Below are 24,289 nucleotides of genomic sequence, written 5' to 3'. Positions count from 1 at the left end.
CCCTCCCGGGCCGCCGATCTCGCGAGAAGGGAGCGCGCGCGCGCCTCTCGCGAGAGAGCGGCGGGGCCCGGGGCGGGCGGCGATGGAGCCGGGCGGCGTCGGCGGGCCGGGGCCGCTGATCGTGAACAACAAGCAGCGGGGCGGGCTGCTGCCGGCGGGGAAGGGCCGCGAGTTCAACCGCAACCAGCGCAAGGACTCGGAGGTGAGAGCGCGGCCGCGGCCCTGCTCCCTCCTGGGTCCGCCGGGGTCGCTCCGGTTCCGGCTCCGAATGGGCGGGGCCTTGTGGGCGGGGCGGGTGGGTACCGGGTCCAAATGGAGCAGACCCCTCCCCCTTCTGGGTCCCGGGGGGGTCTGACCCACCCCCATGGGGCGGGGGGGGGGGTCCCGGTACCGGGTCCAGCCCCCTTCCCCCGGTATGTGGGTCCCTGGGGCCCCGGTCCTGCGGGCGGGGCGGGGGGAGTCGGGTCCTGCCTGGGGCCCGGCCACTCGGCGGGTCTGGCTGTGGACATACAGGCAAAGCGCCCCTCGGCGCGGTGTCTGGGCGCCAGGCCGGCGGGGGCTGACTGGTGTCGAAGCGGGGCGGGAGGTTCCGTGCCGGCCCGCGCCTTGGCGCCCCTGCTCCCCGGCCAGAGCCGCTCCCCCGCCCGCGGGCGGCCCCGTCAGCACACCGGCCCCCGGGTCACGTCCTCGGGGCCCGACGGGTCGGAGGCACATTGCGTGGATGCGGCCCAGGTGACCCGCAGAGCCCACCGTGATAAACGGGGTGAGGCTCTCTGCCTTAAGATGGGTACATGGGTGCTGCTGTCTCATTTGATCCCAGTCCCAAAGGTGAATCTGAAGAAGTGTGCCCCCCCCCGCCCCCCGAAAGCTTATGCCCAAATACATCTGTTCCTCTCTAAGGTGCCACCGGGCTCCTTGTTGCTTTTCCAAAGGCGGTGCATCCTATCCTCGGATAGCGGATGGCACAAGATTCATATAAAGCTTAGCCAAGGGAGCATGTTGATGACTTATGTTCGTTTCTTTTAAAGCTACTGCATCTTGTTGCAGTCTTGATCTTTTTCAGTGTCAGTAATATTGCCTCTACTCTGTATTTACTTACTTAGTTAGTTATTTTTTGTATTCTGTTAGTACTTAAAGGTGAGGGTGAGGATTTGGACTGTGGTAGCATCCCAGACTTCAGAGTGGTTCACATTTATTCTAAATTGACTAGATCTGAGAGCTCCCTGGTCCAGACTAGTCTGCTCCAATTTTAGGATTAAATAAGCATGTGGATATATAAAATTTTACATAGTGCCTTTCCCTTCATAGGATCCCAGAATGCTTTATAGGCTGTATACAAACAGGGGTCACTCACTGCTGAAATACAACTCAATGAAACATGATTTTTCAACAGCACAGAGCAACATTACACAATTGGGTAGGAATAAGAAATGTTTAATATTACACCCATTCAAAATACAGAAGGCATTTTAGTAGGTTACCTTGATACTGTTGATGTGCTGGTAAATTTCATATCTGTTAGACTGAAAATACTGTACCGAACTTGCAACTGGATGAATTTTGAAAGCTACGGAGAATGAATTTGTTTTACTGAATAGGTTTCAGAGTAGCAGCCATGTTAGTCTGTATTCGCAAAAAGAAAAGGAGTACTTGTGGCACCTTAGAGACTAACACATTTATTTGAGCGTAAGCTTTCGTGAGCTACAGCTCACTTCATCAGATGCTTCATCGGATGCATCCAATGAAGTGAGCTGTAGCTCACAAAAGCTTATGCGCAAATAAATTTGTTAGTCTCTAAGGTGCCACAAGTACTCCTTTTCTTTTTACTGAATAGTGACTCATTAAAACTGTTTTTCTTCTGCCATCAGGGCTATTCCGAATCCCCAGACTTGGAGTTTGAATATGCAGACACAGATAGGTGGTCTGCAGAGCTGTCGGGTAAGGAAATAATTTAACCATTAGGTTTAAACATATTGTTTTTTGCTCACTGGTCAGTAAAAGAACACTATCGACTCAAAAAATAATATATTTTTCGTATAACTGTTTTTAGCTTAATAACGCTTTGTTAAAATTCTCTTCGTTTTAATTAACTAATTTTTGCCATATACCCTGCTTTTTTTTTTTTTTTTTTGTATTTCCCATGTTGGACAACCAGGCTAATCAGTTTCACTTGACTTGCTTGTCAGTTTTAGCTTTCAGTTCTCAGGCTAGTGGATGTAGTGTTTGGATCCCAAATACTTGAGAAATTTACATCCAGATAAACTCTTTTCACTAGAAATAATATTTTAAATACCAAAAATAATTTCTGTTTAATTTCACTTATGTAAAACATTGTTCTGAGATCTTTTATGTTTTGAGCGTTTGAGTATACATAAGCCACTTCGTTTTCAGTTTAAACCGATTTTTATTGAAAAATGTCCAGGTTTTGCAAAAAGTATTATTCATTTTTTTCTGATTTTCACCCTACTTTTTTATCATTCAAATATATAAAAAATAACTTGTTTTATTAGGCAAATACAATACATTGCATGAGATATGTGTATTATGATAATACATTAGTTTGTGTGTATATGCAAAACTGCCTGTTGAAGTAAGACTGTGTATTAGTCTAGAAGATGCACACAATAAACAAACAGGCAGGCAGGCACGCACGCAAACTCTGAAGTGTATGCACATCGGTATGTATTGATGAATCTCACGCCCACCACGTACACATTTCAAGTTGTTAGCAGACAGCAGTTTAAAGTTTTGACACGCTAAAATAGGAAGAAAACGAAAATCTGTATCAGAATAAGTTTCAGAACACAAGGAAGTATTCGAAAGTTTAAAAAAAAAAACTGGGAAAGGATGAAGTTGAGTGTATGCGCTGCAAATAGTGTGGCCCAATTTTTAAATGTAAATATTTATAGGCGAATAGTTCTAAGTCTACAACAGTAAACCATTTATTCAAATGAAAAGTTTTATTTCGGGATTAGAGGTGTATTGTTTTCTTCCTCAGCGGTGGCACTGTGTTTTGAGTTCTGTTTTAGTTTTACAGCAAACCACATTGATGAACGGAATTCAAAACATTAATCTACTGAATAGTTTTCCCCCCATCTTTCTGTCCGCCAAAATAAACCCCGATATTTACCCAGAAAAATTACTAATATTTTTTGCACTGATTTTTCACCTGTTTTTGTTGCTGTGGTAATAAACACTGATAAATTGCCTGGAAAAATTAAATAAAATAAAAACTGAAAACAATGGGCCCTAAGTGTAGAAAACTTCAGTGAATGAGAAATCTTTTTTAAAAAAATTAATTACTATGTGTAGAAATAACCCATAGCAGCAATTCCCAGGTGACAAGTAAAACCATGCAGATTCTGATGACCACAGATTCCAATAAACATTAAGTGTGATATGACTGAAGTGAAGTCCGTGCTCCTTAGTTTCACAGCTGAGAACTGTTTAGTTTTTGGTAGGTGTTTTCTGGTTGGATGCAGAAATGAAATTGGCAACCAGCAGACACCAGTGATGCTCTCTTGGCAGAACTATACAGCTACACGGAGGGTCCGGAGTTCCAGCTGAATCGAAAATGCTTTGAGGAAGATTTTAGGGTCCACGGTAAGAGATGTTATCACCTGTAGAGCATAGACAATAGGAGACAGAAGTATTGATGTGCGCCTATCCCTGTGTCAGAAGGAAGGAACCAGCCATGTACATTGATTCCTTGTTTACCTTAGGTAGTGTTTGCTAACAGATGTTGTCAGTGTTCACAGGACACCTTCTAATGTGTCTCACTGTGAACTGAAGGGGAAAGAGTAGATTAGTGTCCATGGCCCAATCAGCACTTAGTCTATCAAAATGTGCTAGGTGGTTAATTGGTGCCAGCTGTGGCTGTGCTGTAAGATGTGGAAGTCTGTCCATTAAGAACAACCATCTCGTTTTATGAAAGTCATTGACCGTACTGGCTTCTGATCACTGCTGATGTGGAATCAGACCGATGAGTCTGATTAATTCTGTGCTGTAGTAGAAGGCAGACAGTTCCCTCCGCCTAGCCCCTTGATGATCAGACATACCTATGCCTTGTCTCATAGCTGTGATGAACACCCCGTCCAAATTGATGCTCCATTTAGGCTGAATGCTCTGAATTTTCCTCTGTTTGTTTTACATCCTATGAAAGAATTGCAGCTGTAACTGCTTCATAGTTTCCTGGCTTTTGGAGGGGGGAAGAAATATACATCCCCTTCCAGCTGCGGGGAGCAATCTCTGATAAAACTAGCTGTGTTTGGCTTTTCAGTGCTGGATAAAAAATGGACCGAGCTGGACAGCAACCAGCATCGAACCCATGCCATGCGGCTCCTCGATGGGCTGGAGGTCACTGCCAGGGAGAAGAGGCTCAAGGTGGCCCGAGCCATCCTCTACGTTGCACAAGGTACGTTGCAATGTCGGCAGAAAATTGGTCCTGTTCTGAAATTCCTGTTAACTTTTCTATGTAGAATTTTTATTACACGGGCACGCAGGTTAGAAACCATCTGTTTAATACCAGCTTCCCTTCTCATGTCCCTGGTCACACCTGCAGCTGTTCGATCTGAATTAACTTGGTACGATTGCTGTCATCTTACCTGTTGTGCATTTCACTCGGCTCAGGCAGCGAAATCGATGAGTCATTTTCACCTTTATTTCTAGTTGGGTTCCTGTTTAGGGGCTCGATTCTTAAGTACAGCACATAAGGGGTAGCCCAGGAGGGTCTGGGGCGAAGGTTGATTTAAGCTGCGGAGTTGCATTTTCCAAAGGTGCCTCTAATAATTTTTTATTTATTATTATTATTATTTATTATTATTATGTTGTTTAAACCGCCTTTGCAATACCCACGTTCTTCCTGCACTGAGGGCTGATGTGGCCTAGGAGCTAGGGGGCCTGGAGCAGTCTCCCTTTGTCTGCCAGTGGAATGCTCCACAGGCCAGAATGGCCATGGTGCTGAGCACTATCCCTACTCCCTCTCCTACCCCCAGGCCTGTCCCCTATGCTGTGGGCAGCATGGGGCCATGCACCTGAGCCTTACATAGCTGCCACAGCAAAGGGAATCCTCCCTCTGGCGGTTGTGTCCATTTTACAGTCCCTATATCAGATCAGCGCGTATGGGCCGGGGCCAGAATCTGCTTCCCCTGTAGTAGCTCAGTGTGGCAACGTTTGGGTTGCAAATGCTTCAGGGGAAATCTTTAAATCCAAGTGGATCATTTCAACGGAAAAATATTTCTCTTAAATGCTTTTGTCCAACTTCTAACCCAGTAGATGGGGCACTGGAACGGGAGCTGGGTGATCTGGATTCTTCGCCCAGCTCAGCCACTAATTTTTTTTTTATCATGAGACCTGGAGCAAGTCTCTTCCCCTCTCAGTGCCTGTCTTCCTGTCTGTAATCCGTGGATCAGATTCACCTGGGCTCTCTGAGGCTTGCTTCGATGTCTGTGAAGTGCGCTGAGATTCTTGGTGGAAAGGTGACCAATAATACTGTTCTTACAGGCACCTTTGGAGAGTGCGGCTCCGAGGCTGAAGTTCAAGCCTGGATGCGATATAACATTTTCTTGCTACTGGAAGTTGGGACCTTCAACGCTTTGGTGGAGCTTCTGAACATGGAGATTGAGTAAGTACCATGGGGCTGGGGATATGAAAAGCTCTGCCAAAGGAGTTTTGATAACATGAGCGTGAACTGCTCCACCTGGATCTTTTTCCAGTTTATGAAAGATGTGCACTTCCCAGCAGCTCTCTGCTCCCAATCCAGTTTCCGTCGGCTCTGGCTCCAAGGACCGGGGCGATGTAGGCAGTAGTGAGTTTTGCAAGTTTCAGACTGCTTCACGCGTGTCCTGGAGATACTGCCTCTAGCTCAGTCCGGTCAATCCTCGGTCTCTGTATTCAGGCTGCCAACGGTGGGGGTGGGTTTTGGCTACTAGGAACTGAATTCCCGCCCGCTTCCAACCAGTGGTTAGTTGGTGGCAGCTGGGCTGGATTTGAACTGGAGATCTGTAGTGGAAAGGCTCTTTGTCCCATTTCCAGTCCCTTGAGCTGTACTTCCCTTGCCATCCTAAGGAAGCGTGCTCACGCAATGATGAAAGGCATGTTTGCAAAGAGTCATCTCTTCCTGCATATTCTCCGGAACACTTTTATTCTGCAATGGGAAGAGGGGCAGGGACGTATACGCATGGTCAGACACTCGTTCTGGAGAGAAGGGTTCTTCCCGGGGGTTAGTCCATTTACCCAGCGAGCATGTTAGGTTTGGTGCAGCCTTAGGTCTGCCCTGAGCGTAGACTGCGAGTCCATTGTTGATGGACACCTGTGGGGGAGAATCCGTTAAGGACGAAGCCCTTTCACATCAGCAGCGGGCTCCGGAGTGGAGAGCTTTGCACTTGAGGGAGGGGTTTCTGAGAGCAGGCCTGGGAGCCAGGAATTCCTGAATGCCAGTCCTGGCTCTGATGCTCACTCCCTTTGAGGCCTAGGGCAAATCACTGCATTGCTGTGTGTGTTTTCCCATCTGAGAAATGGGGCTAAGTTCTGGGGGAGGTTTAGTGAGATGTTTAAGAAGCGCAGCTGCAGCAAGTACTAAATGTGATTTAGTTTTCCCCTAGGAGAGAGTCGTATTCTTTCCCAGGGACTCTGAGCTTGCTCCCTACGTCGCCAGTTTGATTTGGAGGCTTCCAGTGTTTGGCATCCGTAGATGCTAGTCATGTGTGAGAGTCCAGCAGCAGCGATCCTGTGTGGTTTAATGGGTTGTTTACGGTGGTGTTAAACCATCCAAGCTGCGTTTTCCCAGGGGGAGATGTGGGCAGCCTGATCGGAGGGTCTGAGTCTCTTTCCTCCCTCAGTAACAGCGCCGCCTGCAGCAGTGCCGTGAGGAAGCCCGCCATCTCCCTGGCCGACAGCACAGATTTGAGGTGAGTAAATGATGGGGACAGGCTGGTGAGGGTCTAAGCTGAAGGCCTGGAGGTTCAGAAAGGAGCTTTGGCAGGTGCATTATGGGATTTGTTTCCTTCTTTGAGAGGTGTGCAGTCCCGCAGAGAGGGCTAGAGATTGGGCGCCATTTCCAGAGTGTTGACTCCCTGTGGTCTCTTTGTGCCTCATTTACCCCACCTATAAAATGGGTCTAATGACACCCACCTTTGTTAAAGTGTGTTGAGCTCTGGGCTCGAAAAGCACTGTAGACATGCTAAGCTCGTTAGCATCTCTGCAGGATCAAGAACAGGCTGCTGCTGGAGGCTGGATACTGGACTGATGGACCAGTAGGGCTTGCCATTCAGGGTCAGACTATCTCCTAATCCATGTACACAGTGAATTACTACTACGGGGTCAAAAGACGGGGGGCAAAGGGGTGAGGAGTGGAGCACGCTTTCTCAGTCTTTTCAGGTTGGTGACCCGTTATCTGAAGTTAAAAATGTTCACGACCCACTTTTATTTACGAAGAGTAAAAAGTGTATCAGAGATGCCGATGCGGAGCCTAGATAATTGGTTAGTTTGTGTGTCACCAGAGAGGGGATCCTTGACCTGTTCTCTGCCTGTGCCACACGATAGTTTCGTCTTCTGAGGGCTGTAACGCTTTGGTCTAAATCTGGTTGTTGGCTTGGTGCGGGGCTGACTGGGGGATGTTCCGTGGCCTGTAATATACAGTTGGTCAGACTGATCATCATGGCGACCCTTCTGGCCTTAAACTCTATGACCTTGAAGGACCTGGGTTTCTTTGCTTTAGATTGTAATAAGATGTTCAACATCTCATGATTTCCCCCTCACCCCTCCCCCCTGAGTTGGGTAACACTCCTCCAGAGGGTTTCTTACCCCCAACTCCGATATCTAGCTCTAGTCCCCTTGGAGTCTGATCTGTTCCTCCTGCGGGATGTTGACAAATGGAAGCAGAACATGACTGCCTTTCTAAGGGTTGTTGGAGCCAGCAGGTCATAGGCAGCTCCTCTGAGACCGGCTCCCCCCGTGGTCATCCCATGGTACTGTCTGACTCTCTGTGGTTTGCAGGGTGTTGCTGAACATCATGTACCTGATCGTAGAGACTGTCCGGCAGGAGGCTGAGGGAGACAAGGTTGAGTGGAAGACCATTAGGCAGACTTTCCGAGCAGAGCTAGGTAGGATCCTCCCCTGGAATGTCCCGGGTGTGTAATGGTGGGGTGGGTAGATTACAGCAGTGTTCCCTGCAAGGTGATGAGCCAGGGCCTGGAATCTCTGTAGTGGTTCGAATCTGGCCCGTTTGGTAGTGACCAGCAGTCCTCCTCTTACAGCAGTTCAGAGGCCTGTGTGAAGTGAATTACTGGGTCCCATTCCAGTTCCCAGGCAACATGGGCCCACTCTGCAGAATCCATTCCCAATGCTCTTCTTGTCTGTCTTGGCAAATCAGCCAAAGCCTGAATGGGCCATGGAGACAGGATTCTTTTGCTGTTATTGGAGGATTCCTCTGGGGCACGGCTAAGCCACACTGGAGGTGGCAGAGCAAAGGAAGCCAGCATTCTCATTGCCCGTGCTGTATCTCTGCTGTGGAGTCTGGTCTCTGGGGCCATCCTTGCCCAACATCAGAATTATTTATAAGCAGATAGGGTAGGTCCTGGGCTTCAGAAGGGAGGAGACGAGCTGGCTGGAGAGAGGATGAGGGCGGGGGTGAGCATGTAGGGGATTTAATGGTGAGGTTAGGAACACGCTGGAGCTCTGCCCTGAGAGTGAGGTGGTGATGGGAGGGTGGGCGCTCTTCAGGCGAGCCGGGCTGTCATGGGTGTGTTTGCTTCCAGGGGCTCCGCTGTATAACAACGAGCCGTTTTCCGTCATGCTCTTCGGAATGGTGACCAAATTCTGCAGCGGCCATGCCCCGCACTTCCCTATGAAGAAGGTGCTGTTACTGCTCTGGAAAACGGCGCTGGTAAGAATCCCCTGGCCTGAGCCGGGGAGTTGGGACAAGGTTTTTTAAAGCCATCATCCAAGTGATTCGTTCCTTGGCATCTCATCTGGGGCCGACTTGGCTGGAAGCAAGTGATAGGGGCCCTGACTGTCTTGTCCTGTGATAAACTTGGTACATCCGTCCTGAGATGCAGCTGAGTAATTGTAAACAGGGGATCGTTGTGGAGTGGGTGTGTTTCCAGTGGGGTCCTGCAGGGGTTGGTTCTGGCCCTACGCTATTTCACACTTCTATCCCTGGCCGGGAAGAAAACATAAAATCGTCACTGATAAAGTTTGCAAGTGACACACAAATTGGGGGAGTGGTAAAGAGCGAAGAGAACGGGTCACCTGATTCAGAGCGATCTAGATATGCGTTTTAATACAGCTAAATGTAACTGTATTCCTCTAGAAACAAAGAACGTAGGTTAAACTGACAATATGGGGGACTCTGTCCCGGGAAGCAATGACCCTGAGAAAGATTGGGGGTTGAGATAGACAATGAGGTAAACATGCAATGCTGTGGCCCAAAGGGCTAACGCAGCGTTGGATGCATAAACAGACTGGGAGCAGAGAAGTTATTTTACCTCTCTTTGTGATCTCTGGGACCTGGGTATTTGACACTGGTGCGACCGCTGCTGAAATACTGCGTCCATTTCTGGTGCCCTTAATTCAGTCAGGATGTGGATAAATTGCAGAGGGTGCAGAGAAGAACCATGAGAATGATGAAAGCATTAGAAAACCTGTCTTCTAGTGATAGACTCAAGGATCTCTATCTATTTAGCTTAACAAAGAGAAGGTTAATTGGTGACTTAATGACAGTCCGTAAGAACCCTGGGGAACAAATATTTAATAATGGGGTCTTTGATCTACCAGAGAAAGATCTAATAGGATCCAATGGCTGGAAATTGAAGCTAGACAAATTCAGACTGAAAATAAGGCATACATTTTTAACAGTGAGAGTAATTAACCATTGGAACAAGTGTGTGACAGCTCTGCTCACGGTCAGGGTCATGTCCCTGTACCATCCTGGCAATGAGTAACTGCTTGATAACTGGCTAGACACAAACAGTATGTGAGATCAACACAGTGTCAGTCTGTAATGTAGACAGTCCCCAGTGCAAGTTGTGGCTTGGAGCAGGTGAAATTCCATAATCTGTTTACAGGGAGCTATTGACAGGGTCGATTTTCTGTTAAATTCCCCCTCCCTGTGTTGCTAAACACATTGCCAGCTGTCAAAGCTGAAAGCTCCTTCCGTGTATGAATAACAAGGGTTATGCTGACTTCCTGGAGCCTTTAACTCCCAGCTGCCCTTGTGCTGAATACTGCAGGGTTCCTGTAGCAGATCCTCCATTCCTTCAGAGGAGGTAGAATAGTAGGGCCCCCGGGGCAGAATCCCATTGCGCTTTTCACAGTCAGAGCGCACCATAGAGATCCTCTCACGGTGTGGTGAGGCCTGTCGCCAGTGTTATCCCCACGTTACAGATGGGAGACCTGAGGTGCCAAGTGTTTTGGATGCTCATGGTCATAGAGGGAAGATGGTGTGAAAAGTGGGATTAGAGCTTCTGATTATCAGCGCTGTGCTCCCACCTCTAGACCATACTCCTCTTTCCTGAATGGCCTCTTGACCAAAGGAAAGTGCGCCCTTCACTTCACTAGATCTGTGATGTCCTGTAGCTAGAACCCCAGCGGTGCCTTCTGTCCATTGGCTTTTTGGCTGTCTTCAGACTGAGCAGTCCAGTGTCTGACGTTCTAGGATCTAGCCTAGATAGAACCTAAATAACAGACCCCATACGTAAGGTTTATGGGCAGAGCTCTTTGTCTCGGGGATCTGTTCACGTGGACTTTCTGCCAGGCGGCGTTGGGTGCTTGGACCTCTGACGAGTGAGCGAACCCTGTACGCTGTGTGTCCGGCGGGTGCTTGTCCATGCGGTCGCCTCAGTCACAATCCCGGGTGTGTGGGGGGCGTCTGTGTTGCAGTGCACTCTGGGAGGCTTTGAGGAGCTCCAAGCCATGAAAGCCGAGAAACGGGAGATACTGGGCCTCCCGTCGCTTCCAGAGGACAGCATCAAAGTGATCCGCAACATGAGGGCTGCGTCCCCACCGGCGTCCGCCTCCGACCTGATCGAACAGCAGCAGAAACGGGGCCGGCGGGAACACAAGGTGAGGCTGAATCTGGGCGAGATCAGGGGCAGTCGTGGAGGGAACGTCACCTTGCCCTCAAGGGGACAGTGAAATTAACAAGGGTAACACAGGGCAGCCAGCTTCTTGCCCTTGGCATGCTGGGGAGTCAGGTGTGATCTTGGGGTGACTTGCACCCCAGAGTTATTGTCTCCCCATGTGTCTCGATCTGACGTTCACCCGCTCCCCACTCAGCTGCCTTCTCCCTTGGTTCCAGGCTCTGATTAAGCAAGACAACCTCGATGCCTTCAACGAGCGGGACCCTTACAAAGCTGACGACTCCCGTGAGGAAGAGGAGGAGAATGACGATGACAGCAGCCTCGAGGGAGAGACATTCCCCCTGGAACGAGACGAGGTGATGCCTCCACCCATCCAGCACCCTCCCACTGACCGATTCGCCTGCCCAAAGGGGCTGCCCTGGGCTCCCAAGGTCAGGTGAGTTGTCACCTCAGGACCTTGTGTCAGGCCCCTGGCAGCGTTCTGCCATTGGTTTGTCTAATGAACACTGAGGGGTGATGGTTAAAGTGTGAGACAGGTTTCCGCTCCCCAGATGGAGACCACTATCGTTCAGGATACAGACAGGACTCTCGCAGAACTGTCCAGCAGTGAGGCTGTCGAGATCAACCACCCCAGTGTTATGAGCCTCCAGGGTGGTGGATTGTCTTGGAGCAACGATGGGTTATCGTGTTCCACACTGGAGCCCAGCCTGGCTGTTGTCTTGGAGACAAGATGGGCTGCAGTGCTGTTCTCTGGAGCTCACCTAGGGGTGGGACTTTGGAGTGGAGGCGGGAGGTCTGCTGTCTCTGAATCTCACTTGACCCAGGAGAGCTCTGTTGGGCTGATTCGTTCTTCCTGGTTGTAATTACATGGGACTCTCCACCATGGCAGTGGTGGAAGGCCTGGGCCTGACTGCGTGGTAAGTGGTCTCTCCTTCCCGCAGAGAGAAGGACATCGAGATGTTCCTGGAATCCAGCCGCAGCAAGTTCATCGGCTACACGCTGGGGAGGTGAGTTAAAGCAGAGCCAGGCCGTGGAGGTACAAACTCTGGGTCCTGGGCAGAGCCAGTTTGTGGGTCGTCCGACTTTGGCCTCGTGCTGATGCGCTGGCAAGGCGACAGCTGATGGACAAGACCCCACTGGGCTCTTTCCCCAGCTCGGTGGCTGCTCTCTGCCCTCTAGGAGAAATGGATCCTCTCCTTTCTGACCAGGAGGAGGGGGTGTTTTCAGCCTCCGTGTCAGTCTGGCTCTTTCCTCTCTCTAGTGACACGAACACGGTGGTGGGGCTGCCCAGGCCCATCCACGAGAGCATCCGAACCCTGAAACTGGTGAGTGCCCCCCTCACGGGCTCCCCTCGACGCTGCCTGTGTGTGCGGGTGCCTCTAACCCCTCCTGCCAGTTGAGGGCCAGCTGTACCTTTGATCCTCCCAGACTGTGCAACCCGTCCAGGTGCCAGGCCTCCAGCCTGCCCTCTCTCCTGTTCTCCCAGGACTGCCCTCTTCTCCCCTGCAAAGTTCCCTTGTCCGCCCTGGGTCTCCTGAACCAGGTCAGCACCTTCCCCTGCTGTGACGACCATCCAGTGGTGGTCAGTGGAGGGTTACCAGAAAGGTCCATTCGCTTTCCTGTTGGAATGAACCCCTTGAGAGCAGGTAGCAAACAACATAACAGTCAGGTGGACAGAACATGTAATAGTCATAAAATGTTACAGGCACCTGCCTTCACAAGCATGTCTGTGGCTTCCCTTCTGGGCGGGCTGCAGCTGGTGGCGTGTGTGCTGTCAGCGAAGGGACTGCAGGAGCCTCCCTGCGCCGGTGGCATTAACCTCCCCTGCTCTGTCTCTGCACAGCACAAGTACACGTCGATCGCAGAGGTCCAGGTTCAGATGGAAGAGGAGTACCTGCGCTCCCCGCTCTCCGGGGTGAGTGCCAAAGGGATGCTCCCCTCTCTGGAGAGTCCGCATGTTGCAGGGAGGCAGATCCGTAAAGTGGCTCTTTGGGGAGGATGAGGAGGAGGCCAGGGGGCTGGTTGTGGGGCCTGCAGAGCTGCTGATTGGGGTTCCTTTGGGTGGGTGGATGTCCTCGGGGACCCTGCCAATCCTGTATCCCCTGAGGAGGTGACTGCATGCAGGAGCCTGTCACTGCTGCATCTTCAGTTAGCCAGAGAGGTTTGCTCAAGGGTAACCTGCGGGGGGAGGTTCCTCCCCCCTCACGAGCTCTGATCCCTATGTGGCAGCCTGCTGTGTGACTGCTAGGCTGTCCTTTGGGGGAGGGGAGGGCTGGGCCCGTGTCCTGGGAGGCCGCGTTGTGCTCATGTCTGGTTCTGCAGAGCCACGAGCCAGGCAGGGCCCTGCACCCCAATCCAAATCGGCCACCTGCCGAGGGCTGGAGACGTTCTCAGGGTGAGGTTCTCTCATCTCTGTACTAGGGGGAAGAGGAAGTGGAGCAAGTTCCTACGGAAACCCTGTACCAGGGCCTCCTTCCCAGCCTGCCCCAGTACATGGTGAGTTGTGGCCACACTACTGATCCTAGGCCGAGCCCCGTCCCTTCCCGCTCTCCCGCCTTGACCAGTACAGCTGGGCTCTCCTCACCAAACTTACACTGGGATGGGCCCGATCCCATGATCTCAGCCCCTTTCCACTGGTAGGTGCCAAGTCATACCGGATCACTCCTCCTTTCCCTGTCCATTGACGTGTGCTTGATTGTGCCCTCTGCTGCTTCAGAGCCGTCTCCTGACAAGTGCCTGATTGCCCCTGCTTGTGCGTATGTCCCCAGTCACATGACTTCAGCCCACCCCTGCCCGTTGGTATGTGCCCCCTCTGTGTTCACTGGCACACGCCTGGTGGCATCTTCTCGCCTTTCCCCACCACGTGCCAAATTGAGGGCCATTAAGCACCTTTGCGTCAGCACCCTCAGCCCTGTTCTCTGCCCTCGGAGGCCCTTCCTGCCCTCACCCAGCTCTTGGATGCCCTCCACAGATTGCCTTGCTGAAGATCCTGCTGGCCGCAGCCCCCACTTCCAAAGCCAAGACGGATTCCATTAACATCCTCGCGGACGTCTTGCCGGAGGAGATGCCGTGAGTGCCCTTCTCTGGTGGCCTGGAGAAGCCCACAACGGGGTGAATGGGGGGTGAGATAATGGGGGTGACTAGGTCTCTGGTAGGTAGAAGGCGCCTCCTGGCTTTGCATGGCAGCGCTTTAAGGCCTGGCTGGTTGTGCTGGAGCTGGGGAGTCTAAGCCAGCACCTGGACTGTGGCTGGTGATTGTTTCCTGTGTTGAGGGCTAGTCTTAACTCTGAGCTAGGAAATGGCCTGGAGCTAGACTCCCTAGATCCTGTCAGATCTCTCACGCTAAGCAGGGCTAGGCCTGACCCTCGCTTGGAGGGGGAGATCTTTGGCTCACGCCCAAGATGGTGTAGGTTGCAGTGCTGGTGACTGTAGGAGGCACCTTCCCTCTGAGTCACGACTTGCAGCACTGGGCGCATTGTGCTCGCAGAGGTGCTGTCTTTCTGCTGAGATGTTGGTACAGATTCCAGGGCGGGTTAGCCCAGCGTCCTGGCCTGATTCCAACTGGTGTGCCAGTCTGAATTGTGGTTTCAATCCGAGACGGGATTTGTCCTCACCTGAACTGTTGTGGAACATTCCCATCTTCTGTTAGCCGCTGCTGCCATCCGCCCCGGAGATGGCTGCATTTCAGCGGTGGGCTGGAGTGGCTCCAAACTAGGCACAGAGATGAGTTTGTTGGCTGGACACCTTGGGATCTTTGGAGTAAAACGTACTATGGAAACCTTAAAAAGAAAAGGAGTACTTGTGGCACCTTTGAGACTAACCAATTTAACCTTATTCATTAATTAAAGGTAGCATGAGAGTTGGAGATGCAGGAAAGGCCCTCAGGAGACAACGGAGTGGTGGCTGTGGAGAGGGAGAGCAGGGTGAATTGGCGGTGGGCTGTATTCCCTTGGCGGGGTTATGGTCTGGCTGTCTCTGGCCATCCCCTCTCCTGGGGATCGGTTACCCCCTCCCTGAGACAGGGGGCTGAGGTTGGGGCTTTGTCCTCCAGGACCACGGTGCTGCAGAGCATGAAGCTGGGCGTGGACGTGAACCGGCACAAAGAGATCATTGTCAAGGCCATTTCCGCCGTGCTGCTCCTGCTGCTCAAACACTTCAAGCTGAATCACGTTTATCAGGTAAACCTGGGGACCCCCCCCTCCCCGCACACTGGGGGAGCATGCAGCACCGGGGGGGAGGGGAGCTCAGATCTGCTCGCTTACCTGCCTCCCTTATCTTTGCTCTTAGTTTGAGTACATGGCCCAGCACCTGGTGTTTGCCAACTGCATCCCACTCATCCTGAAATTCTTCAATCAGAACATCATGTCCTACATCACTGCCAAGAACAGGTAACGGGGGGCCCAGGGCCCTTCGCTGACCCTGCAGCTGCCATGGGGTGGGATCGCTGCACAGTGGGGTGCCCCCTAGCATCAGCGAGCTACTCGAGTGGGTTGTGGGGCACCTTGAGGGCCCCCATCCCTGGCCCTGCAGTGGGGTACCCAAGTACCTTTTGGGGTACCTGATGGGGTCCCTCACCATTACTGCCATGCGGTACCTGGTGCCCCCGCCCTCAATCAGCAGCCCAGCATGAGGTACTGAGTGGGTTGTGGGGTGCTTTGAGGGCTCCCAACACTGCACCCACAATGGGGTACCCAGCACCTGCTCTCCCTCCCCAAGCGCTGCTCCTGCCGTGGGGCCCACAGGAAGGGAGCTGTTCTCTGATCTCTCCCGTCAGGCTCCCTTCCATGCTGCCTGAATCCCCAGCAACGTCCCCCCTCGGTTGTGGCCCAGGCAGCGGGACCCATTCTCAGTAAATGGATGTTGTCAGCTGTCCCCAGCATGGGATCCTTCAGGAAGCTGCCCCAAGGGTTGCAGGGGACTCCACAGATATCCCCCCACGCAAGGCTGGGGCTGTGCATCAGCAAGTAGGAGAGGCTGAGGCCCTCTCTTCTCCTTCTAGCATCTCGGTCTTGGATTACCCTTACTGCGTGGTGCACGAGCTCCCGGAGCTGACGGCAGAGAGTCTGGTGAGTGCCCTGCCGGGTACCCATGGGCCTGCCTCCCTCCTGGCTGTCAAGTCCTTTCCCTGCTGGGGTCAGAGCAGAGGGGGGCTGTAGGGGAAACCAGGAGAGCTCTCTGCAGCACTGGGAGGCCTAGCAGATGGGAGCAGGCCTGTAAGCACCCAGCAGGATCCGCTCCTCCCCCAGGGCAGGCTGCTGCTCAGAGGACTGGGGCAGTGCTGGGCTCCTTGCCTTGCTGTGACAACCCAGGCTTTCCGGAGATCAGCTCCCCGCACATGTGACTGGGCTCCAGTTAGCGCTAGGGAAGCGTTGGGTGGGAAGGGAATCCTGTCCTTCAGGTTGGCCCTGTTCAGCGTGAGCCTCCTCCCACAGGCAGCCCTGCCCATCCCTGCGCGGCACACCCCCAAGCCGGCTGCTCACCCTCCCACCCGGCTCCCCTCTCCCTGTAGGAAGCCGGGGACAACAATCAGTTTTGCTGGCGGAACCTATTCTCCTGTATAAACCTCCTGAGGATATTGAACAAGCTGACAAAGTGGAAGCACTCCAGGACCATGGTGAGTGGGAGTCCACTGGGCGTGGGGACCACGAGGTGCAGAGACCTGTGTGGGTGGGGGCTGTGTAAGGCTCTTAAAAACCTCCGCAAGTGGAGTGTGGGGTGAGTCGTTGATCCAGGCCTTGTCCCGGTGCCAGGGATGTGTGTGGATGGGCTCGGTGGACATGTGCCTGGCACAGCGTTAGCCACGTGCATGCTGAGGGAGCAGGTGCCCCCCGGCGCGGTGTGACCGGTGTGCCTCCTAGATGCTGGTGGTGTTCAAGTCGGCTCCCATCCTGAAACGAGCCCTGAAGGTGAAGCAAGCCATGATGCAGCTCTACGTCCTGAAGCTGCTCAAGGTGCAGACCAAGTACCTGGGACGGCAGTGGAGGAAAAGCAACATGAAGACCATGTCCGCGATCTACCAGAAAGTGCGGCACCGGCTCAACGATGACTGGGCCTATGGAAATGGTACCTCCCGCCCCGGGGCCTCTCATGTGCCTGCTGCCTCAGGGTTGGGTCAAGCCCAGTGGGAGTGCTTATCCCAGGGGCATCTGCTCACTTTGCCCAATAGCAGGCCAGGCTGGCACCTGGCCAGGAGCCCAAAGGGCATCGCTAATTTGGCATAAAACAGAACAGGTCTTTAATACACCAGGGGGAGGCGAAGCATTGCATGCTGGGACCTGCAGTCTCCAGGCGGTTGTCCCTCCATATTACAGATGAGGGCAGCTGCCTGGACAAAGATGGAGCATTGTATGCTGGGAGAATGGCATGGGTGGGTGAAGGTGGAGCACTGCAGGCTTCATCTCCACCCTGAAGATGTGGGCAGGGGCATTGGACCTAGCAGCTATGGTTGAGCCGCTCCTGTTTCTATCCGTCAGCTATCAGGAACCGGCAGCTGTAGGAACTCGCTCCCCAGGGCAGCTGTACCAACCTCCCCTTATGGGGAGGTGCCATCCCAACTGCAATATGGGAGCAGCTCAGTGGTGCGCTTAGCCCAGTATCCCTCTCTTGGCAAAAGCCATAAAGCACCTAACTGCCCAGTTCCCTCCCTGACTCCCACTGGTGACGGCTCAAGCCCTGAAGCCTGGGCATTGGGAGCCCTGATCGTGGGGTTCCCAATGAAAGGGGCTTTTCCTCTTTTGACACTCCTGACTCACAGGTATGGACTGGGCAGGGGCATCTGCCTGTCCAAGGGAGGAGAGGGTAGGCAAGGTCTGACCAGGAGGCCACCTTTCCCTGGCTATCTAGGCCTAATGTCCTCTCCCTTCTGCCCTAGATCTGGATGCACGCCCCTGGGACTTCCAGGCGGAGGAGTGCGCCCTGCGAGCCAGCATCGAGCGCTTCAACTCCCGGCGCTACGACCGGGCGCACAGCAACCCCGACTTCCTGCCCGTGGATAACTGTTTACAGAGCGTGCTGGGCCAGAGGGTGGAGCTGCCGGAGGATTTCCAGATGAACTATGACCTGTGGCTAGAAAGGGAAGTCTTCTCCAGACCTATCTCCTGGGAAGAACTGCTGCAATAATGCCTGTGTGACACTAGAGGGCCCGGCAGGGACTCAGAGCTGGGGCTAAGTTGCCAAAGGGGCGGTGCCGGGAATGGCCGAGCTCCTCTTCCTCATCTGCTGAAGGCATGTTCCAGGTGTGGCTTAGGCTGCCTGGAACAGGTGTTCCTCCCTCCTCCTCCAGGTGGCCACCTGGCTTCATCCCACCTGCCCAAGGACACAGCAGCACCAGCCACGGGCCTTTGCGGGGACCCGACAGTCGCTGCCGTTCCTGGGTCGCTTGGCTTCCACGCTGTTCAGTGAGGGGTCTGAGGGGGAGGACAGAGCCCCTCCATCATCCCCAAGACACTAGAGTCCAATCCCATCCGAGGGAAGCATGTTCCTTGGCCCCTCTGCTTGGCTCAGACAGGGCTCTGGGCTCTATGCTCTGTCAGTGCCGGGGGTTGGATGTGGCCGCCGGTACTGGTCCCAAACCAGTCACTCCTGCCCACGCAGTGTGGTGCTCTATCCCCCCTCTAGTGGTGGTTGAGCCTGCTACAGCTTTGGCCAACTGACCGGGGGTCTCTGCTCTGGCTGCAGAGGCTCCTGCTTTTAGAACCACAAGTCCCAGGTTCAGTCCCCACCGAGGATGATTCACCCAGGGGCATGGCATCTCTCTAGCCACCTGCCTTTTCTCACTGCCATTTCCTACCCTCCTTCCCTGGACAGAGGAGGGGAAAGCAGCCCCAGTTAAGGCAGAGGTGTGGGGGGCATAGGGGCTCGGGAAGAGGGTGTGGGGAGCAGCAGGCTTGGTGCCGCCACCTAGTGTGTGGAGGAGATAGATGGAGAGAGGGGTAGCAGCAGCCTGTGCTCTCGCCAACACCAGGGCTGGGCATAGCAGAAAAGACCCCTAGCAGCGAGGCGGCTGATGCTAGGACGCAGGGGACATGGTGGAAGTGGAGCTGGGCTGCTCTCCCGCCTCACCCCGCTGGGTGGCGCAGGGGAGCTGTACATATCTATAAATAGCCCTGTAACCATTCCTCCTGTGTAACTCCAAATGCCAGGTTTTTAATGTCTTTGTGACTCTGCATTAAACAATCTGTCGCGCTTGGACTTGACTTGAGCTAGGTTTGGGGCTCCTCCCTGTAGATATCCAGCAGGTCCCGATCCACCTTCCCCAATTGGGCCTTTTCTTCTCTTGAGGCCCAGTCTCCCCTTCTTCCATCGGGCCTTGGGCCCAAGGCTCTGTTGGCCAGCCTATCTTGGTAGCTGCGCCCGCAATGGATCTCTGGCTGTTCAGCCAGCTGGACCAACCTGCTCCTTCCTAGCTTGCAGCTGTGGCTGCTCCACCCTTAGCCCCTCTTAGACACACAAGGTTTTTCTCCTTTGCCAATTACCCTGAGCCGGGCAGAGTTTCCAGTGTACTCGGCTCGCCCCTGGGTCTGTTCATACAGCCGATCCCCATGCACGCCAGCCACGGCCACAGCCAGGTACTAGCAGAGCGGGTGAGGTGGGGACAAGGGCAGACATTAGACGGTTCAGGTCACAAAGGGTGGGGATGAGTTATTGATCCCTCTCTACATGGCTCTGGTGGGATGTGCCCTGTCTTGCTGGGTCCATGGCTGGATAAAATGGTAGTTCTGACCAGCGTGGGTGATCAGGGGGCTGGAGAGATTGACAGACAAGGGAGGCAAGGAGCATCGCTGGGCTAAGTGACCGCTGAAGCTGGGGTGGGGACTACGTATCCCCTGTGATGAGGAGGGTGAGGTGGCCAGTGGGCTGGTGTCTTAAAGGTGCTTAGCTAGTGTCAAGGATCAGGGCCTGCAGCAGAGCCAGCGCTGGGGAACCTGCCGAACACAGCTGGCCTGCAGTGGGCTGCCTCATTGGCTACCCTGCCTGACTGGTGGCAAGAGTCAGCAGACCAGCTCTTAAACCCAGCAGCTGTTTGGTCGCTTCTCAAAGCGTTCGCCCACAGCTGTGATAGCTTCTGGGCGCGCTTGGGCCCAGCCCTGCTCCTGCCTTGGGCCCAGCCCTGCTCCTGCCTTGGGCCCAGCCCTGCTCCTGCCTTGGGCCCAGCCCTGCTCCTGCTTTGCCTTATCCAGTTCTGACCCTGGGCTCCTATTCCTGGCTCCCAACTCCTGTACTAACCACTAGGTGTGACTCTCACTCCAGCCAGTAGGCATGACCGCCCACATCTGACAACGAAGAGGAATAGGGTGAAAGCAAGTGTGGGAAATCTGCTTACATGGGAAACCTATAAGCCTGTGGAGGGGCCTCCTAAGGGAAGCAGGGGAAGGCTTGTGTGGGCCATTTGTGGGCATGAGGCCCTGAGAGTGGCTAGACTGCGGGGCACTCTCCCACCGTGTCAGGACCCGCGGGCTAGCTCCCCTTGTAGTCCTGTGGTGCTGTGGCTGCCATTGACGCAAGTTCGCTGTTAGCCAGCAGTTTACGGAGTGAAACTCGTCTCCTGCTGTCAGTGCTGTGGGGGCTGGCAGGGCTGCCAATTACCTGCCTCTGCCTCCTTGGCCTGCTTCCTGTACCAGCCGCATGACTGAGGTAGGCTAGAGCAAGGAACTAAACAGGGATTAAAAAGATGGGGAGGAGGGAGGCCGCGGTGCTCGTGAATGTGGCTGCTGGTGCTTTGAGGTTGGGGTTATACCTGAACCAGGCTCTGTCTTCAGAGCCCCTCTGATGCAGTCCCACTCCCTTTCCTGGATCTTCCAGCATATGGCTGCTGCAGTCACGGACCAGCCCCTTCCTGCTCCCACTATCTCTGCTGCGGTTGGAGGCCGTGCGGGGAGACGTCGTTTCTGGCTCGGGGAGGTGTCGGCCAGCGCAGGCTTCCCGAATGTTTTGCTGTTGGCGAAACGGACGGAATCAGTTTCGCAGCCCGGCTTGAGCTGCCAGCGAAAACGGAATTTTGCTTTGCCCTCGGGCCAGAGCCCTCTTGATGGGAGGGAGGAATGGATGTGGAAAGGTAGGGTTTTAAAGCAGGTGGGTAGTCTCTATACGCCATGATGGACCTTGTCGGGTATCTTCTACACCCCCTGGCCAGAGAAATCACTGCAGACCCCACAGCTCCTCCCATGCTCAGCCTGCATGTCCCATGTGGTACCGTGGCACCTCCTGAGATCAGAGCCCCCCATGTGCTAAGTGATGCATAAACGTGTGCCAAGAGCTGGCCCGTGCCCCAAGCAGCTGATGGTCTGTGCAGACAAAGGGAGGGGTTCCCGTCCTTGACAGATGGGAACAGAAAGATGAAGGGACTTGCCCAAAGTCACCGGGGGGAGTCAGACACGGTTACAGTTTGAACCCAGATCTCCTGGGAGCAGGAGATCTCATGGTTCAGGGTTTCAGCTGGCCACCAGCAAGGGAATTTCCCCCCCCCAATGCATTGTGGGAGGGCTTTTTTTAATCCTTCCTTGGCCACGGCTGGAGAAGGGACATTGGGTGGGGTGGGCCAGGGCTCTGTGGTGGCACTGAGCGGTCACTCTCCCAGGTGCTTGGCTGGCTGCTTCTTGTCCACAGGCTCGGTGTCTAGCCCATCGCCCAGGTCAGAATGGCAGGGACTGTGGAGGTTTTTTGCCTTGCTCTGCTGCTTGGGGTGCGGGTCGCTTGCTGAGATCATCTGGGTCTGTCTCACTCAATTCCTTGCCATTGCAGGGGCCTGGGGCATCTCGGTTTCTCCTGTTCTGTCCCCGTGACGCAGCCTGTGGTCTCCAGCTGGTTGGTGGGGCTGGTGTGCGGATGCTGGTGGCCTTTGAGGTACAGGGGGCCAGATTGGATGAGCTCGTGGTCGCTTCGGGCCTCGAACTCTATGACTCTGACTCCTGCGCCCTGCTAGCCCTTCCTGTCTGTACAGACGGTGCTAGTCCTCTTGGCCCGTCCCGTACAATGCTGTGTGACAACCTCCCGCTACGCCTTCGCGTGGGATATGCTGGTTCACCGAGTGATCTTTGACCTACCACTCAGCCCTGCTACTGGGCCTTCAAGCCAAAGCTTGATTCCTGCCGCAGCCCTCAGACATTATCCCCATATTACAAAGGGGGGGACAGAGACAGCTGGGGGCCGTGACCCCAGGCGACAGTCTTTGGCACAGCTAGGAAGAAAGCCCAGTTGTAGACACGTGAATGCTGAGGGCATTAGATACACAGTGAGATCTGGCTCCCCTGCTAGGACTCTAACAACCTGATCAGGTCCCCTCCTTTTCCACCCCATCGATCTTATAGTTTGCAGTCTTGGTATGGTGCTGCCAAGCTGGGGCCCTTTGCAACCCCCCCCCTTTTGCCCCCCAACTCTGATCAAACTTCTAGTTCCAGCCTCTCCCTCCCCATGCCCCTGCATCTCCTGTCCCCTCTCTCTCTCTCTCCCCCAGTCCTCAGCCCACCTCAATGGCGCAGGCTGGCAGAGCAGAGGGGCATGGCCAGGCCTTGGCAACGGCTCTCCGGAATAAATCAGTGGGCTGGCTCGGGCAGGGGCAGGGATGCACTCTGTCCCCTTAGCCCAGGGGTGTCCAGCCGGTGGCTCCGGAGCCCCATGCGGCTCTTCAGCAGTTAAGATGCGGCTCCTTGTCTAGGCACCGACTCCGGGGCTGGAGCTACAGGCCCCAACTTCCCCATGTGCCGGGGGGGGCTCACTGCCCCCCACTCCACCCCTTCCCGCCCCTCCCCTGAGCCTGCTGTGCCCTCGCTCCTCCCCCCAGAGTCTCCTGCATGCCACGAAACAGCTGATCGATCGGGAGGTGCGGGGAGGGAGGGGGCGGGGCTGTCGGTGGGTGGGAGGCGCTGGGGGCTGGAGGAGGGGGAGCGGATGGGGGGCTGCTGACGTATTCCTGTGGCTCTTTGGCAATGAACATTGGTAAATTCTGGCTCCTTCTCCAGCTTGGGTGGGCCACCCCTGCCTTGGCAGGTGAGGGAGGGGTTAGGAAAACAAGCCCTTAAATCTGCAGCTCGTGGCTGTGTTAAAAGCAAGGCTAGGCCAGGCTGGCATGAGCTCCTCGCACTCCAGCGCTGCTGGGTCAGCGTGGGGGTTAGTTTGGGAGCTTTCCCCGTGGGCTGGCAGCTCCCAGCCTGACTCTCTGGGGCTGGCTTCCAGGAGCGGCTGCATGCACGCTGCAGACACGCACCTGTTTTTCTTGTGGAGTTCAGGCCTCAGAAGAGCGGGATGCAGCGGTGCCTAGGATAAGGGTTGTGTGAGCAGGTTCTTCCCACAATGCCCCTCAATCCTGACCCCCAGCTCTGCCAGCACCCCTCAGGCCCAAGCGGCAGGCCCAGTGCCAGGCTCCTCGCAGGCTGCTGTGGATGCTCCTCAGTCGTAACCTGCAGCTCCTCCGCTTCTGTTCCAGGACTGCTCCCTCCTCCTGCTCTGCTCATATGCCTCACTCCCACGTGCAGCACCTTGCGCTGATCCTGCCCGGCCCACTCGTGCTTTGCCAATGCACCTGAAGTCTGCACCGAGGGCCCATTCCACGCCCACCACAGCACCCTGGCGAGGGGCTACATGCCTGGCCTCCAGCTCTCTGCAATTCTGGCCGCGGCTTTTCTCTCCTGAGATCACCAGTAGTGACAAACTCAGGTTTGGGCAAGTGCCCAGCGGGGGACTTTTGTTTCTTGGGATCGTGCTCCATGGCCCAAGGCAGGGCTATGAGCACAGTGTCCGGCTCTCAGGGCTGGGATTTGTTTCTTACTGATGCTCTTCCAGCAGCTGGCTCCACTCTGTTAGTTGCCAAGATCCACGTGTGTCTAACAAGATCTCTGCACCCCCTTGCTGCCTCTTTCAAACTGCTGGCAGAACACGGAGCCTGGCACTTCATAAACTAAACAGAAGGATCGATGGTCTTTGCAACTCTCTGGACTGGGTATTTTCCAGCTGTGCCATCGCTCGAGCTCTAATCCAGCTGGGCGACGGAAGAAATGGGAGTGGCTGGACGGGGAGCCACGGGTAGGCTTGCTGGGGAGAAATTGGCATTTTGGGGCTGCTGGAATGGAATTTCCCTCGCTCCCCACCAAAGCGATACCCGGAGATGCTTGTTTTTCTCTTCTTTCCATTCAGCTTAATCTGATGCAGCAGGAGGGAAGCTGCCCCAGGCTCCACATGCCCTACAGGGTGTGTCCGTCTCATGCATGGCATTACCA

At 54.3% G+C, this 24,289-nt stretch overlaps 1 protein-coding gene across 2 annotated transcripts; it reads left to right on the top strand.

The window, feature by feature from the left end:
• The first annotated feature begins 40 nt into the window (after positions 1–40).
• Positions 41–19,268, top strand: STRIP1 (striatin interacting protein 1). 2 transcript variants are annotated; one of them, XM_037885242.2, is made up of 21 exons: positions 41–202; positions 1,869–1,938; positions 3,529–3,603; positions 4,280–4,414; positions 5,503–5,623; positions 6,840–6,908; positions 7,996–8,102; positions 8,757–8,884; positions 10,879–11,061; positions 11,297–11,514; positions 12,020–12,085; positions 12,340–12,403; positions 12,922–12,993; positions 13,500–13,574; positions 14,050–14,147; positions 15,130–15,256; positions 15,366–15,466; positions 16,078–16,144; positions 16,588–16,692; positions 16,937–17,141; positions 17,950–19,268. In XM_037885242.2, the coding sequence occupies exons 1-21, from the start codon at positions 83–85 to the stop codon at positions 18,195–18,197; spliced, it is 2,454 nt and encodes an 817-aa protein (XP_037741170.1). In that variant the 5' UTR covers positions 41–82; the 3' UTR covers positions 18,198–19,268. The 2 variants fall into 2 exon arrangements, with proteins under 2 accessions (XP_037741170.1, XP_043389731.1); XM_043533796.1 differs by lacking the exon at positions 41–202 and adding an exon at positions 769–828.
• The last annotated feature ends 5,021 nt before the right edge of the window (positions 19,269–24,289 follow it).

This window comes from Chelonia mydas, chromosome 21 (assembly GCF_015237465.2).
Source record: "Chelonia mydas isolate rCheMyd1 chromosome 21, rCheMyd1.pri.v2, whole genome shotgun sequence".
Lineage (NCBI taxonomy): Eukaryota > Metazoa > Chordata > Testudines > Cheloniidae > Chelonia > Chelonia mydas.
This window is presented reverse-complemented; position numbering and strand designations above follow the sequence as displayed.

Coding starts and splice junctions, on each gene's coding strand:
- STRIP1 (XM_037885242.2), top strand. CDS start 83: ATGGAGCCGGGCGGCGTCGGCGGGCCGGGGCCGCTGATCGTGAACAAC. Junction 11,062..11,296: donor GGGGCCGGCGGGAACACAAG/GTGAGGCTGAAT, acceptor CCTTGGTTCCAG/GCTCTGATTAAGCAAGACAA. Junction 17,142..17,949: donor TGACTGGGCCTATGGAAATG/GTACCTCCCGCC, acceptor CTTCTGCCCTAG/ATCTGGATGCACGCCCCTGG.